The sequence below is a fragment of the Pinus tabuliformis genome, chromosome 8, assembly GCF_031772625.1.
Source record: "Pinus tabuliformis cultivar Carrire ecotype Pingquan chromosome 8, CPIR1, whole genome shotgun sequence".
Taxonomy (NCBI): domain Eukaryota; kingdom Viridiplantae; phylum Streptophyta; class Pinopsida; order Pinales; family Pinaceae; genus Pinus; species Pinus tabuliformis.
In genome coordinates, this window is record NC_142294.1 from 545,422,128 (window position 1) to 545,437,600 (window position 15,473).

The 15,473-nt window shown below is 40.8% G+C and overlaps 1 protein-coding gene across 4 annotated transcripts in view; it reads right to left on the reverse strand.

Annotated features, from left to right (window-relative positions):
• Nucleotides 1-15,473, reverse strand: part of RAD4 (DNA repair protein Rad4 family) — a 332,705-nt gene that overhangs the window by 225,137 nt on the left and 92,095 nt on the right. For 3 of the 4 annotated variants that reach the window (XM_089372433.1, XM_089372432.1, XM_089372430.1), the window contains exons 4-5: nucleotides 3,902-4,324; nucleotides 3,615-3,707 (exon numbers count right to left, since the gene is read on the reverse strand). The exons of the other annotated variant lie outside the window; for it this stretch is intronic. In XM_089372433.1, the coding sequence (XP_089228559.1) occupies nucleotides 3,615-3,707; nucleotides 3,902-4,324 (516 nt within the window). The remainder of the gene's footprint in view (nucleotides 1-3,614; nucleotides 3,708-3,901; nucleotides 4,325-15,473) is intronic. 4 annotated transcript variants of the gene reach the window in all.

Consider the following 15,473-nt stretch of genomic DNA (forward strand, 5'->3'; position numbering starts at 1 on the left):
GTTGGGGCAGATTAAAGACATTGTTGAGCCTAGAGATATCACCTTGTACAATTATATTCGTGTAGAGGTGGAAAACCGATGGGAAATGCTAAATGTTCCATTGCATGCATTAGCATATGTTTTGACACCTAAATACTATCATCCATCATGGCTTTCAACACCAGCACCTGGGGGGGAAGTAGGAGAAAACCACACCAAGATCAAGAGGTTCACAAAAAATATATGGCTGCATTGAGTAAATTAATCCCTGATGAGGAGGAGGCTACATTGGTACGGAGACAGGTGAGCAACTATACGCTCAACACTGGTCCATTTGGGAGCATGCATGCAATTAAAGATCGAGAGACTTTTTCTGCTCTCGAGTGGTGGAACATGCATGGGGGGGTACTCCACTTCTACAGAGTTTGGCATTGCAGGTGCTATCACAGGTGGTAAACACTTCTTCTGCAGAGAGGTGTTGGAGCTCTTATTCTTTCATTCACAGTGTTAAAAGGAACAGGTTGAATTTAGACCGGGCAAAGAGCTTGGTTTATGTTCATTATAACTTGCGATTGTTGTCCCATTACTGTGAAGATGCAAAGTCTAATAAAGACTTGTTGATTTGGGACAAGAATCCAGAGGAGCCCAATTTGGAGGATGGAGTGTTGCGACTAGAGCAATTAGAGGATGCTCTTATCCAGGTATGTCCATTGTGGTATGAATTTTCCAATTTTCCCTTATAAAGCATTTCTCTAATTCATGTTTTTAATTTTTTTGTTAACTAGTGTTTTTTTTTTGCATGAATTTTTTGAGCGATTCTAGGATGATGATGACCGTGTTGATATGCCACCACCCCCACCCCCATCTGGTCCCTTGGTTCCTAGGTTCCATGGTTCAACACCAACAGCAGGGGGTTCTTCTTCATCAGTTTCAGTGCCACGACTTCCACAGGCACCATCTTCTTCATTGCCACCACGTGGAGGCCCGCCACCACGTTCTATTCGTGGTGGAAGGAGGAGAGATTAGTAGATATATTCACAATCTACTACTTTTTGTCATAGATTACTCATTAGACTTGTAGACTTGTGAATTTGAATTTTGAACCTTTTTGGCTTGGTGTGACCAAGTGACATATTTTGTAAACATTATTATTTGAATTTTGGACATGACAAATGTTGACAGTTGCTCACTTGCTAGATAAATCATAATATGCTCTATGTTTTATGTTTTATAATATGCTTAAATGTTTTATGTTTTATAATATGCTTAAAAATTTGATGTATGTCTGTAATAGCTAGAATATAGATGATTGTTGTACATACTAGTAACTACAATGGAATCATGGATGCCATATCTATCTTGATTTATGCAAAAATATGCATGTTTTCATGTCTTCTACAATTAATTTGGTATTTGGGATGTTTGTTTTGAGTATAAATGCAAAAAAATATAAAAAATATATATATTTAGCAGACGCTTCTGCGGACGCTTCGCTTCCTAGATTTTTGGAAAATGACGCTTCGGCGTCCCCGCTTCCAAAAAACGCTTCCGCTTCGCTCCCGCTTCGTGCAACATTGCTTAGAGCACATCCGATGTTACCATAAATCAACAATAAAGGTCAAAGTACAACATCAAGGTCGAAATACGGCATCAAGGTCGAAGTATGGCATCAAGATCGAAGCGTTGCTTCAAGGTAGAAGTGTTGCTTCAAGGTCGAAGAGCTAAGTGCTTCAAGGTCGAAGTTGTTGCATTAAGATTGAAGATACTACTGCATCAAAGAGTTGTTGCTACTACTGTTGCATCTAGGTCGAGCACAGTACTAGAAATTGATCATATGTTGAAAAAGATAAAGGCTGACTTGGTGTGGAGGAAGTCTGTGTCTAAGTCAAGAGTCTTGGATTATCTCAGGAAAACTATTGACGGAAGAATTGTTGACTGGGCTTTCCCCAAGATTCAGATTTTGCCCTTGTTGTCCGCCTACAGCTGGTGTCCTTAATCTTCGTGCTATTGTTTTGGTAGTTGCTTGATGAACTAAGATAAAAGAAGAACATAAGAAAGTTATTAAGAACACAAATAATCTCCCAAGTAAATATATAAGGAAATCTTTCTACCTTTCCGATTTTCTAACACGATTCACACGTGGGAAAATTATGGTCTATGTTGTCATTAGCTAATGGGTTGGCATGTAACCCAAGGCTATTTCACGTCAAACTTGTTATTAGGGGATTCATTACCCTAAATTACTTGAGATAAACCTAAGTAGAGGATATTCTCATTTCAATAGGATCATCACTTGTGGATCAATTTGGCTCTCATAGAAATTTCGGCCTAGCTGAAATTTGTCTTGTATCTTGTGTAGATGTGATCTATTGTGGATTTTTTGTTTATGGAGTTATTCTTTGGTTTTGGAGATGTCATTTTGGAGCAATAAAAGATTGGTTCATGCATCTATCTTGTAAGTTCTCTTTGCATTAGAGTTTATTTTATAGCTATTGCATGGAATGAATATTGTCTAGGGTTTCTATGTGCTAGTTATTACTAAAAAAAAATCTATGAAATCTTAGCAATGGTATCGTATGCATACCCTTGTAGAATTTGTGACAATCCCATGAGTGAATCTTTAGACTAGCTCTCCTCATTGGCTTTCCTCCCTCATAAAATGATAGTTAGGGTTTGAAGCTAGGGCTTCATATTCCCTTACTCCTTGCAAGGGTTTAGTATTTTCTCCTAAGTAGGCACCCCGTAGACTCCTTCACCCAGGGTCAAGGCACCGGACTTATTCACATTGCTAATCACACCAAGAATTACCTTTATTCTTCCTCAAACCTGATTTTCGGCCTCTTAAGGAAAGTCGCTAGCTAGGGTTAGGGCTTAATTTCAACTAGGGTTGACTGTGTTACCTAGTGGAGGGATTCAACACTTGGTTGTGAGGTCATTGCCTCAAAATCAACCTTTTCCCATGGCCAATTTCTCCTTTTTAGGGCTTACATTCTTTGCCTTAGGTTAATTTTTCCCTATTTGAAGCCCTAGTGTTGCCCTAGGCTTCAACTTAGGGCTTGTTGAAGGATTATTGTGCCATAAATTGATCATACTTATCTATTTCAAGCCTTTTCTTGGCCTTGTGATCTTAGATAAGCTTGTTGACCTTGCTTACTCTTAAACCCTAGGTCACTTTGTGCCCTAATTAGGCCCCTTGGAGAATGTGCATTGCCTTATTGTACTAGCTAAGCCTAGTCGGAAGTCCTTAAGAAAAGTATCTCTCCTTGACCTATCCTAGTCACCTTTACCCCTTGAAACTTGATATATCCGTTAGGTGACCTAATATAGGGAAGCCTCCCTTGTGGTGCAAATCCACTAAATAGCAAGATGTAGTGGTTGTGGGGACAGTGGGCCACACTTCATAGAGTTGTCACTTAGTCTAGTTCTTGTCTTCTGAGTTCCCCTCACAAGACCTGCAGATTTTGAGGCAACACTAACAAAGTAGAATGCGGTTGTATTCACTCTTGGAAACATCCATTGGCATAATATAAAGCAGCGCTAAAATCTAATTTCCATACTTTTTACACTTCCACATTTGGCACAATTTCAATGTCAAATGTTCCAAGGAACTATAACTACTAATATAAAGATAATACCTGAATAAGCGGATCATAGCAAGCACTATTGACTAGCATTCCCCTTCCAATTAAACAGAGTAAGTGCACCTTGTGAACCAATTCTGCAAATTCCTGCAAAACATAATGTCAAAATTCAGTAAATTGCTAAATCTGAGAAACACCAAAATTACTAAAATAGAAAGATCATTCCAATTCCTGAATCTCCAAACATTTTTGTATATTCAATTCAGAAGAATAGATTTTGATGTTCAATCATTACAACATTACTGATATAAAACAAAGGCACAACATCTAGCACATCACACCTTATCTCTCGCAGTTGCTCTTCGAATTGGGCGTTTCTTGGCCTGTTTGGAGGAATCATCATCCTCCACTTCAATAGTCAGATCCCCATTCCATCGACCTGTATGGGCAGGCATAGTTCCTTCACAAGAAGCAATGTTGCCATCTTCCCAGTCAAATCCATCCCCATTCATGTTATTTTCTGATTCCATCTGAACATGTTGGCTTTCATGGCTTTCCTCTATTGAAGTTCTTTTTGCAGCATCCCCATTCACATGGCCTTCATCCTTGCCCTTTCTCCTCATTTCAGAATCAAGATTCGTTCTGGCTTCCATTCCACAGCTGGGAAGGTTACGGAAATTTTCAGATAGCCTTGTTTCCGACTGCTGTCTTTGGTAAAACAAAGCATTTTCCCCTTGAATGAGAGATTTGCGTTTCTTGCCTCCCTGCAAAGCCAAACTCCATATATTTTACATGGTTGGATTGAAATTAATAAATAATGTGGTCAAGTTTATTCCAGCTAAACTATAGATCTTTGTGTGCAGAAAAACTTGGTTAGTGTGCCAACTCCAAAAGATGGCTTCTTTCTTTTTGTGTCTAAACTGAGCCTAGGCCTAGGTTGGGGACAACCCCTATATTGCATGGAAGAAGTACCAATCAACCCACAGTGGGATGCTTATCACCAGGATTGTGCAAGGTTTGGTCGAGCCTGGACACCCCTTGGGAAGTTTAAATCCCCCAAAGTGGCTTCCATCCTCAACCCCTCCCTATGAGGTTTGACTCAGGAAACCCCATGCAAACCAATTAGCCTACACCTCATGGGTCAAAAGATGGCATTATAATAAATCATTAAGGAAGCAATTAGCTAAGTCAAAATAAGAACCAATCACAGGTCCAGTTGCCACTTGATCAAATGGTTCAAGAATCCATCGATCTAGCATGTAGACCACCGCCTTTGTAATGAACAAACAAGGTGTTGGTGTGTATGTTATCATTCAATAGAACTGTTACCATGTATAGTAAATATTTGGTGGGTTGGACAGCAATGGCATCATCTATCGATTCAATGGAAGAGTCATAACTGCTATGTCTACCATCCATCCAATTGTCCTCCAGATGCATTAACAATCAGGGTAATATTCAACTTGTAAGGTACTGACAGAAATGGCATAGAGGTAAGAAAGTTGCATATATAACACTTGTATTGGGGCTTTCATAAAGTACAAATTACCTACTCTACCAACTTTTGAGTGCTGAAAAATAACTCACTACCAAAAGCTTCCAAATCCAAATCAACTAGATTGAACAATATTGAATACGGGAATGGATGGATATGTCAAATGAATGATGCCTCACTAAACCTTGTACTGTTTCCCACAAGACTGAATCAATAATTATCATCAACATACCAGTTCAAAGACAAATTCATCTTAGCCTTCACTAAAGTGAAATTTTCACAGCATGGCATGAACTATTATAGAATTCATAGAGTATGGAAATCAAGCGCACAGTGATTCCAGGTGATCAAATAGTATAGGCCACCTTAATATCCGCATCTCTAGAGTTAGACTTACAAGTAATCTTGTAAAATGAAAAGCACCCAGATTTAGAAAACAGCAAGAATGGAATTTTAGAAAACATTGTTCTTTATTGCTTTGTAAGACACAACACCAGGTTGTGCACTTTCTTTAACATGCTGGCAGCTGCATCCTTGCAGGAGATATGACATCTAGGCTATTTAAATGGTATACACTAAGTTCAAACTGGATGTCAAAGGCTGCATACCTGAAATGAACAATGTTTATTTACTGAAGAAACATCAAACATAAGAAGGATAATAAACACTAAACACAGAACAAAATATAAATATAATGAATATGATAGAACGAATAACACGATATGATTACAAAGCCGTGGAGCAGTATAACTATACACATTGACTGGTCACCATGGTTGATAGGTCAAGACACCTGATTAGGTCATGCTTTTTAGTTAGGAAGCGTTACTTCACTTATTATTATTATTATTATTGTGTTCACTACATTGTCATCACCTCTAAAAATGCTTTGCCCTCAAAGCATATCACTGGAAAAGACATCATCTCTTGTTGTGGCTCGTAATGTCTTCTCATGATTCTCTCTTCCATTAGGTGTGATATTTGATGATGCAAGATGGTACAAGTTATGAGGTGTTAAGAAGAATCACGTTACTATGAATGGGACTGACTACCCTAGTTGAATTTTCTGCAAAACCGTGGCAACAACTTTTGTGATTTTGAAAATGAAAATATTCCACACTTGAACTTCTCTTCAATATAGTAAGATCTTCACTTAGCTTCATATATTCATTTTGCCTTTGGCTAGTTCATTTAATAATATGATGACATCTATGATTAGGATAATGATTAAGCATCCTCGTATTTTATGTCTTGTTTTTGGAATCTTTGCCTTTTAATACTTCTAGTGAGTTATTGGTTGATAATGTTTCAACTTTCAATATAAGCATCTTTCCTTATTTTTTATGTTAATAGGATCTGTGTCAGTCCCTTGCTGTAGATTTTTACATTTGATGACTTCTGTATTTCAAAATGGTCAGTCACCATATTCAACACATTTCTTCCTTGAAATTCGATACTCGCCAAATTTGAAGGCATTTCAAACAAATTTGACGTCAATTTGATAAATCTCAAGTTGAACCCAAACTCCTAGGTGAAAAAATTTGGCTGGTAAATCGTAGGTTCAAGAAAATCCGACCCTGTAATTCAGTAAATTTTAAAAAATAAAACCCTAACCTCTTGCCCTGCATGGTTTTCATATCCCTCGATACCTAAGTCACTCGACACTAGACTCTACTTTTCATTCCAGTTTCCTCCATGCAAGCTGCAAAACCCAACACTTGATTTCTTCCTTTGACCAACACTAAAACTAGACATTTTTTGCAAGAGCATGCTCTTTCACCCTAGCCCAATTATACTCGTTGAGCTACATTGGTTATAAACTATACCTTGATCAATTTTGTTCTTGCAACTTTGCGATCGACCTTAATTCCATCAGCAGAAGCATGGCTCAACCTCAGCATGCCACATGTCATGATGAACTCCATACAAACCTTGGAGTTAAGTACCTGCCGAATGGACCCACCTTCCTCCAAGAGGAATGTTGGATGGTGAGAGGTGTTTGACGAGTGAAAATGGCAGTCGAATATGGCATATAAACATGTACTTAGCAAATGTAGGGCTGTTGGTTGGCTAGCTGTCCAAAGTAGGAGAAAAAATTTCTCCAATGTGTTTACCCAATTTTTGGTGGGTAACAGGGACCACCATAAAAAATTACTTGCGCAGGTCAAGAAAACAAGGGATATGAAGCAACATAATAAAAAAGTAGAACAAGAAAAGGAGGATCTTGAGAAAGAATTCAAAAAGAATCTAGAGGAGGAAGAAGAAGAAAATTTGCACTTAAAAAACCTTAATCAAAGGTAATTAGAACAAATCAGAAGTTTAAAAAATGAGAAAAAAATATTAAGAATAAATTCAACAATCTGGAGAGCAAAGAGCTTTCATGTTTAAAAAACCATAATCAAAATCTACTTTAGAAAATTAAGAAGCTTGAGAATTATAAGCAATCATTGGAAATCAGAATGGAACAACTTATGCAGATAGAAGCATAAAAGTCTTCCAGTAAAAATGTCCAAGTTGAGGAGAAGGAAACAAATAGAGATCCTATTAATCTTATGACTTCGAAAGATGCCAACCCAATTGAATTCAAAACATACTCAGATGCTACCATACAGAGAATGGAGATTCCAAGCAAAGATTCCAAAATCAACTCAGCAACATCAATACCTGAAGTAATCAAGAACCACCACAAGCATGATAAGGGAAAATCAGGTCACAAGCTCCATATTGACATCCAAATCATAAGAGCATGCATCAAAACCAGTCAATGTATCAATATCACTTGGGACAAAAACAACTGACTCTAAGAAATACTGATGCCAAGACAATTAAGTCTTATGATGAAAATTCATCATGGATATTGAGTAAGTGAAAGGTTCCACAAAAGATCGAATTAGGATGTTTAGATCATTTTTCAGTTCAACAATTTTGCTCAGCACCAAGGCTGCTTGGGAGCGGGAGCAGAAATGAGAAGCGGGAGCAGAAGCAAGAAGCAAGAGCAGGGAGCGATATTTTCAAAAGCTCCCAGGTCAGGAGCGAATTTTATATAATATAAATTTTAATATATTTTGATGCATATATGTCAAAAAAGGCATGTAGAATTATGAATTAGTGGTTAAAAACATAAAAACATGGATTAAACCATATAACATTATTCATCTAGTACTTAATAAGGTATACTTCATCAACCGCAAGTCCGCAAGTTGCAACATCTCAATTCTCATCAACCTTAAAGTTTCAAAGTTTCAAAATTCAATATATAACATTTGTCATCACTAAAGTTGTACTTGTAACCATTACCAATAACCAAACTATAACAAAAAATATCAAAGTTTCAAACATGAAATGAAATGTTCCATGAAGCATCATATTCATAATTCATTACCAATGAGTTATAAATGCCAACTTCAAACTAAAATTGTCATATATTGTTTACAAAAATTACCATATTAAATATGAAAGAGTCATTAGTTATAAAAAGTACTACAAAGTACAAACAAGAAAAGACATGTAAAACTATACTCTAAAATCTCTTCTTTCCACGAGAAACATCCAGTTTCTTCAAGGACGATCCATGAGTCTCCTCCCACATAGTGGGACATATTGAATTTCTAAGTCTACCAGTTAGAAACCCTCCATGCACTTTACTGATTTATTCCTACCTACTTGTTCTGTTACTTAACAAGTTATTTACAATGTAAATATTGAAAATAAACACATGCATTCTCAAAATATTACAGATCATCAATTGAAGGAAACAGAAGCAAGCATACAAAATGAAACCGTTATTTTTGGACCAATGTCACCAAAAAACCCAATGCGGGAAAAGTGGTGCAGCTATCTGAGGGTTTTCTTATTAAGCAATTTCAGAGTACAATCTGGGTGCCAAATCCAGCTTACCCAACAGAGAATGCTCTTGGCAATAGAACCTATCAGTCTGGGACAAATGTCTCAGCTGAAACCCCGGATAAACTCTCCGGCAATTCCTCAGCTACAATCTGCCCCAGAAACCCTAGCGTCTACCTTTCTAGACTGTGTCAGCCTCTCTCTGCCCAGCGTTGGCCCTGCGTCACCCTGAATGGACCTGCATCAGCCTCAGGAGGCCCTGCGTCACCCTGAATGGGCCTGCGTCACCCTGAATGGGCCTGCGTCAGCCTTAGGAGGCCCTGCATCAGCCTTCTAGCCCTCTGCGTTAGCTACGCTAGCCTCTCTGAAGCACTGCGCAGCTCCTGGCTGCCTCTGTGTGGCCCTGCGTGAGCCCTGGCTGCTACTGCGTCACTTTCTCTGGCTCCTGCGCTGATCTCCCAGCACTATCTATGCCTCTCTATCTCTTTGTACTCATTGCCCCTCAGCTGCAATGTTGATCATTGATTCTATCTCTCTTAGCAAACCCCGCTCTAGAGAATAGAATCATTGATCATCTGTTGTGCTCTCCAAGTGACCCTCAAGCCTCCTCTTATACTTTTCTCGTTGACATATCAACAGCCGAGATTAAGTCCCTAATCGATAGCTAAGATTAGATCTGGCTTGATCCATGTCTTTTGGACCATTCTAACACAGTTTTATATTAATCCATATTAATATTTTAATTTCCCTAAGTTTAGACTTAGGGACTCCATTAAAAATATTAATTCTTTTAATATCTCCTAAATTGTTTAGAATCTGCCCAAACCCTTTCTGGGTATTGGAGATCTCATGTGCCCTAACCTCTCCACCAAATTTCATGGCTAGAGCACATCCGATGCTACCACAAATCAACACTCCCTCTTAGCGAGGATTATGCTCTAGCAATACTCCTCACTGAGTATTACTCTGATCATCCGGCATCAGTCCTTGTGTTGATGTTAGGCCTGCTGTCCACCATCCTTTGCACTACAGTATCCTGTATTGATGCCCATGGTTCTGCCACTGCCACTGTTGCATCTGTACGACAGCTCCTTCTGCATTCGTGTTGCTGCTGGTCCTTTCTCCCAACAATGCATCCGCACTGCAACTCCTCTCATCATGCTACATCGTGCTGCACACTGTTGCACTGTAACTCAGTTACTGAGAAGTGAGTAACTGATCTCCCAACTCTGACCTCTCTGTTGGGCTAGAGACACCCGCTGATGTTGAAGCTCCCTCTGCCGCTGACAAGTGCTCCCTCTCTGAACTTTGCGTTGCTGCAACAACTCCCTACATCTCGCATCGTTGCACGCCTCTTTGTGCCATCCTGCACTGGTGCAACACTCTCGTGCCTCTCGCACTGTTGCAGCCTGCTAGCCTTGCGCTGTCTCGGGACTCCTGCACTGTAGCTCTCTCTGCTGCTCCATCTGCATCCATCTCTACCCACATCAGCCAATCCTGCTACTCCTCTTCGAGGCTCCCGTAGCAAGGTCTAATCCAAGAGGCTGGGTACCTCGAGAATCCTACCCCTCAACGCCTGTAGTCTGCCTGACTACAACTCGATGTCTCCCCACTTCCGCTCAAGTGGTGCGTGTGCACTCATGGCATAGTCATCCTCTGTCTCCACTTCCTTCTCTGCCCTTGCTGGCGCTGCCTTAGTCTCGAAAGACTCTCCCTTACTCTTCTTCCTTGGACACTAGGTCGCATAATGACCCAGCTCCCCACAGTGGAAGCACTTGATCTTGGAGAGATCCTTCCTCCACTTTTCTTGCTTTCCCTCAAATGTTAGGACAACATCTTCCTCCTCCTCCTCTTTGACTCCGATCCCCTTACTGTTGCTTCTCGCCTTTGTCTGACGTCTGATCTCTTCTTGGCGAAGAGCCACCCACATCTCATCCCAAGGTGGAAGTGTCCCTCTGCCTAGTATACTCTGGACAAATACCTCCAAGTCTTCTGAGACTACAATCAGGGTTATCCTCACCATCAATTCCTGATCCAGCATGGCTCCTATGGAAGTCAACTGACCTTGGATCTTATTCAGTTCTCCAAGGAAGGTGTCAATCAGTTCTCCCTTCTTCATCTGATATGACCTGATCTGATTTTCTAGTAACATCCTTCTTTGCACAGAGGTATGTTGGTACAATTACTTTAGGGCCTCCCACATCTCATTTGTCGTTTCCTTCTCGGCAATGTGTGGTGCTAGATGGTCCCTCCTCGTACTTGTCGTTCTCAGCTGGGTCGACTGGGATAGCTATCGTCCTCAAGGCGAAGTGCTTGACACGATTTCTATCAAGTACAGATAAGATTCTAGCCTTCCAGACTATGAAGTTTGAGGCTCTATCCAATTTGTCCTGGTCTCTTACTCCGTGTAGTGCCATGCTGCTCTTCTACTTCCCTCCTGGAAGTTATCGATGTGACTCCCTTTAAGTCTCGATTTTCCTCCTGGAAATCCTTCTAACGATATCGAGATGCCCCCTACTATGATCGTCTGTGCAACTGCACCACTGATCCGGATTTCTCGGCTAGAAACCCTCAGTAGCAACTCCCTCCTCCTTACCCTGTTAGGTACTGTTCTGACTACAATACCCCACCAACTCCACTTTGCAACTTTCCCACAGCCTCCTAAACCCCAGCAACCTGAAGGTGAGAGCTCCTAGGCTCTGCGCAATCCCAGCACCAGCAACTTGGCCTCCTCAGCCAACTGCGTTAGTCTTCCTAGCTTCTACGTGGCTCTGCATGAGTCTCCCTTTGCCTCCCTTAGCCTCTGCGCACCTCTTCCTGGCTCACCCTTGATGATGCAGGCACTGTGTCACCCTTCCCTTGTTGTTGCTCTGCTAGAAACAGCTTCTATCACTCGAGCAGCTGTTTTCTGCTGCTATTGCTCCACTCTGCTGATGTCCTCAATTCTCCTGTGATCTGCAACCAATGTTTTTAAAACCGGAACTGGTGACCGGACCGGTCCACCTAATGAACCGGTTTACCGACCGGAACCGGTCTAACCGGGACTGGTTTGGTCTAAACGAACCGGTTTTAAAAAAATACATTAAATAATTAATTTTTAATGAAACAAAACTATTTTTAAGATGTAAAACCATGATTCCAAGCCAATAGAGACAAAATATGCAAAGTTTGCTCATTTATATACCATGTGAAGGTGAATACATCAAAATGGCACCGAGTGCAATACATATCATCAACAAAATAGAAAAATACATAAGAAATGAGGCTCTAAATGGCCTATAAAGTCCAAAAACAATGTTGCAAGCTATGAGGCCATTGGCCTACTACAAGTCTACAGTATACACATGATCAATCATCAAGTTCATTACCACTACTAGAAACAAGATCATCATCAGGAGCTACATAGACATCATCTGGTTCAGAGTCTGAGGATGCCTCAGCCTGATCTGCAACCTCAATATCAATGCCACCAATGACAATAGAAGTGGACCTAATGGAAGCACGAGTTTGTCGACCTGGATGACTAGTGCCTTCCATTGGTTCTTTGCCTTTCCTTGATGCCGCTATTGATCCTGGTTCTGATGCCACCACATAATCTGCTTCATCCCCCGCCAAAGCCATGTCGATATCAAATTCAGCCTCAAACACAGGTTCTTCAGTCTCCTCCACCCATTCTGATGTTGGATCAATATCGTCCAACACAATGGGATCTAGATCAGGAGTTTTTCTCATCATTTGGAGCTCTAATTGCATTTATTGTTTACCCCCAAACCATGAAATCTTGAAAACCATTAAGTCTGCTAAATTTTGAGTGAAATCTAAAATTCTAGTTTTTCCATATGAAATCCAATGAGGTCGAAACCACTCTCAAACATCCTGAGTCATTTCATGGTAATGTTAAAAATTTAAGTAAAAGGATGAAAATGAAAATTAAAGGAAATGTCACTTTTACTTTAAGAATTTAACATTACCATTAATTGCCAACATTGTTAGGGTTGAAACACCCTTAGTCCCCCCCAAAACCCCTCAAACACAGTCAAAAACATGTTTTTTTAACTTTATGGTGGTTGTGCCTAAAACCGGCCGGTTTAGGACAAAACCGGCCGGTTTGTTACAAACCGGCCGGTTTCGTCCTAAATCGGCCGGTTTTCACCGGTTAGAGCACAAAAATGGAGAAGTCAGCATTCAAACCGGGTTTTTTGGCCGGTTTAGACCGGCAGGCTTGCTAACCGGCCGGTTAGACCGGTAACCGGTTTTTAAAAACGGTTTTTAAAACACTGTCTGCAACCACCCTCTGATACCATGTTGAAGTTTCTAAGTCTACGAGTTAGAAACCCTCCATGCACTTTACTGATTTATTCCTACCTACTTGTTCTGTTACTTAACAAGTGATTTACAATGTAAACACTGAAAATAAACACTAGTGCATGCTCAACATATTACATATCATCAACTGAAGGAAACAGAAGCAAGCATACAAAATGACACCGTTATTTTTGGACCAATGCCCCCGGAAAAACCAAATACAAGAAAACCGGTGCAACTATCTGAGGGTTTTCTTATTAAGCAATTTCAGAGTACAATCTGGGTGCCAAATCTAGCTTACCCAACAGAGAATGCCCTTGGCAGTAGTACCTCTTAGTCTGAGACAAATGTCCTCGCTGAAACCCCGGATAAACCCTCCGGCAGTTCCTCAACTCCAATCTGCCCCAGAACCCCGCATCTGCCTTTCTAGACTGCGTCAGCGTCTCTCTGTCCAGCGTTGGCCCTGCGTCACCCTGAATGGGTTTGTGTCAGCCTCAAGAGGCCCTGCGTCAGCCTTCTGGCCCTCTGCGTTAGCTATGCTGGCCTTTCTAAAGCATTGTACAGCTCCTGGATACCTATGCGTGAGCCCTGGCTACTACTGTGTCACTCTCCCTGACTCCTGCGCTGATCTCCCAGCACTATCTCTGCCTCTCTATCTCTTTGTACTCACTACCCTTCAGCTGCAACTCCGATCACTGATTCTATCTCTCTTAGCAAACCCCGCTCTAGAGAATAGAATGACTTATCATCTGGTGTGCTCTCCAAGTGACCCTCAAGCGTCCTCTTATACTTTTCTCGTTGACATATCAACGGCCAAGATTAAGTCCCTAATCGATGGCTAAGATTAGATCTGGCTTGATCCATGTCTTTTGGACCATTCTAACACAGTTTTATATTAATCCACATTAATATTTTAATTTCGCTAAGTTTAGACTTAGGGACTCCATCAAAAATATTAATTATTTTAATATCTCCTAAACTATTTAGAATCTGCCCAAACCCTTTCTGGGTATTGGAGATCTCATGTGCCCCAACCTCTCCACCAAATTTCGTGGCTAGAGCACATCCGATGCTACCACAAACCAACGGGACGACCACGTCCATAACTAGAAGCCACATGACCTCCACGCAATGTTGCAAATGGAGGTGGCGGCAAAGACAAAGTTTGTGCTTGTGCAAATTGACTACTGCTAGAGGATGATGGGGATGACATGGTTACTGCTTTTGCTGCTTCCTCATCAACTTTCAAAAGATCTGCTTCTAAGTCTTCTAAATGTATAGCTCCATCCTCCAAATTACCCTCCTTTGGGTTGTTGACCCAAGTCATATATGATCTATCAGCGTGAGCACGCTCACAATAATGTGCCAAAAACCTCAAGTTGTAGTGTACAAAAACAAGGCTTTCTGCCCAATTTTCATTGTGGCGGTTTCTTCTCACATTATGGATGAAGCTATAGGTGCTTCAAACACCTATTTGCAAAATAAGTATCAACGACCCGTTAAAGCACTTTTACTAGCAATTTTGCCAAAGGTCCCCCAACGCCATACATGTTCCACCATGTGACAGCGTCCATTCTGTCCCTATGTACAAATGCATGGAAAGAACCAAACACTCCAGCTTGACTAATGTATTTGCTAATTCTCCATGCAATCTAGCACACTCCTCCCTGTCAACGACCAACTTGTCTAATGCTACCATATACCTGTCAAAATTTCAAAATCTACACATCAGAAATCCTACTGCAATCACTAGTTTATCATCTCCTACTTGTTTTACATTGAACAAGTTATTTAATTATTTAAACAGCGATGAAAACACTATTGAGGACTACACATACATACAGATCATGAACTGAAATAAAATGAGACAATCACACAAGGGACACCGTTATTTTTGGACAAACGTCCCCAGAAAAACCCAATGCGGGAAAACCGGTGCAGCAACTCTGAGGGTTTTATTATTAAGCAGTAGTTTTGAATACACTCTGGATGCCCTCTTGGCTATCCAGTTACAGAGATAAAAATATATTGGCAGAAACCTAAGTGAGATTACCTCACTTCACCCGGCAAAAATCTCTCCGTTCCAGCAACTGGACTAATTGTCTCCACTACAACTGCGCTGCCCCTACTCAGTAGCTGTGTGGGCCTGCATGGAGCACACAGGGACACTGCGCTACCTCCTGAAGCTCTGACGTCAGCCTTTCCAGTTGATTTTGCTGCTCCCCAGGCTAAATTTAGATTTCTGCTGGAGGGTGGCTCTTCCCTTTCGC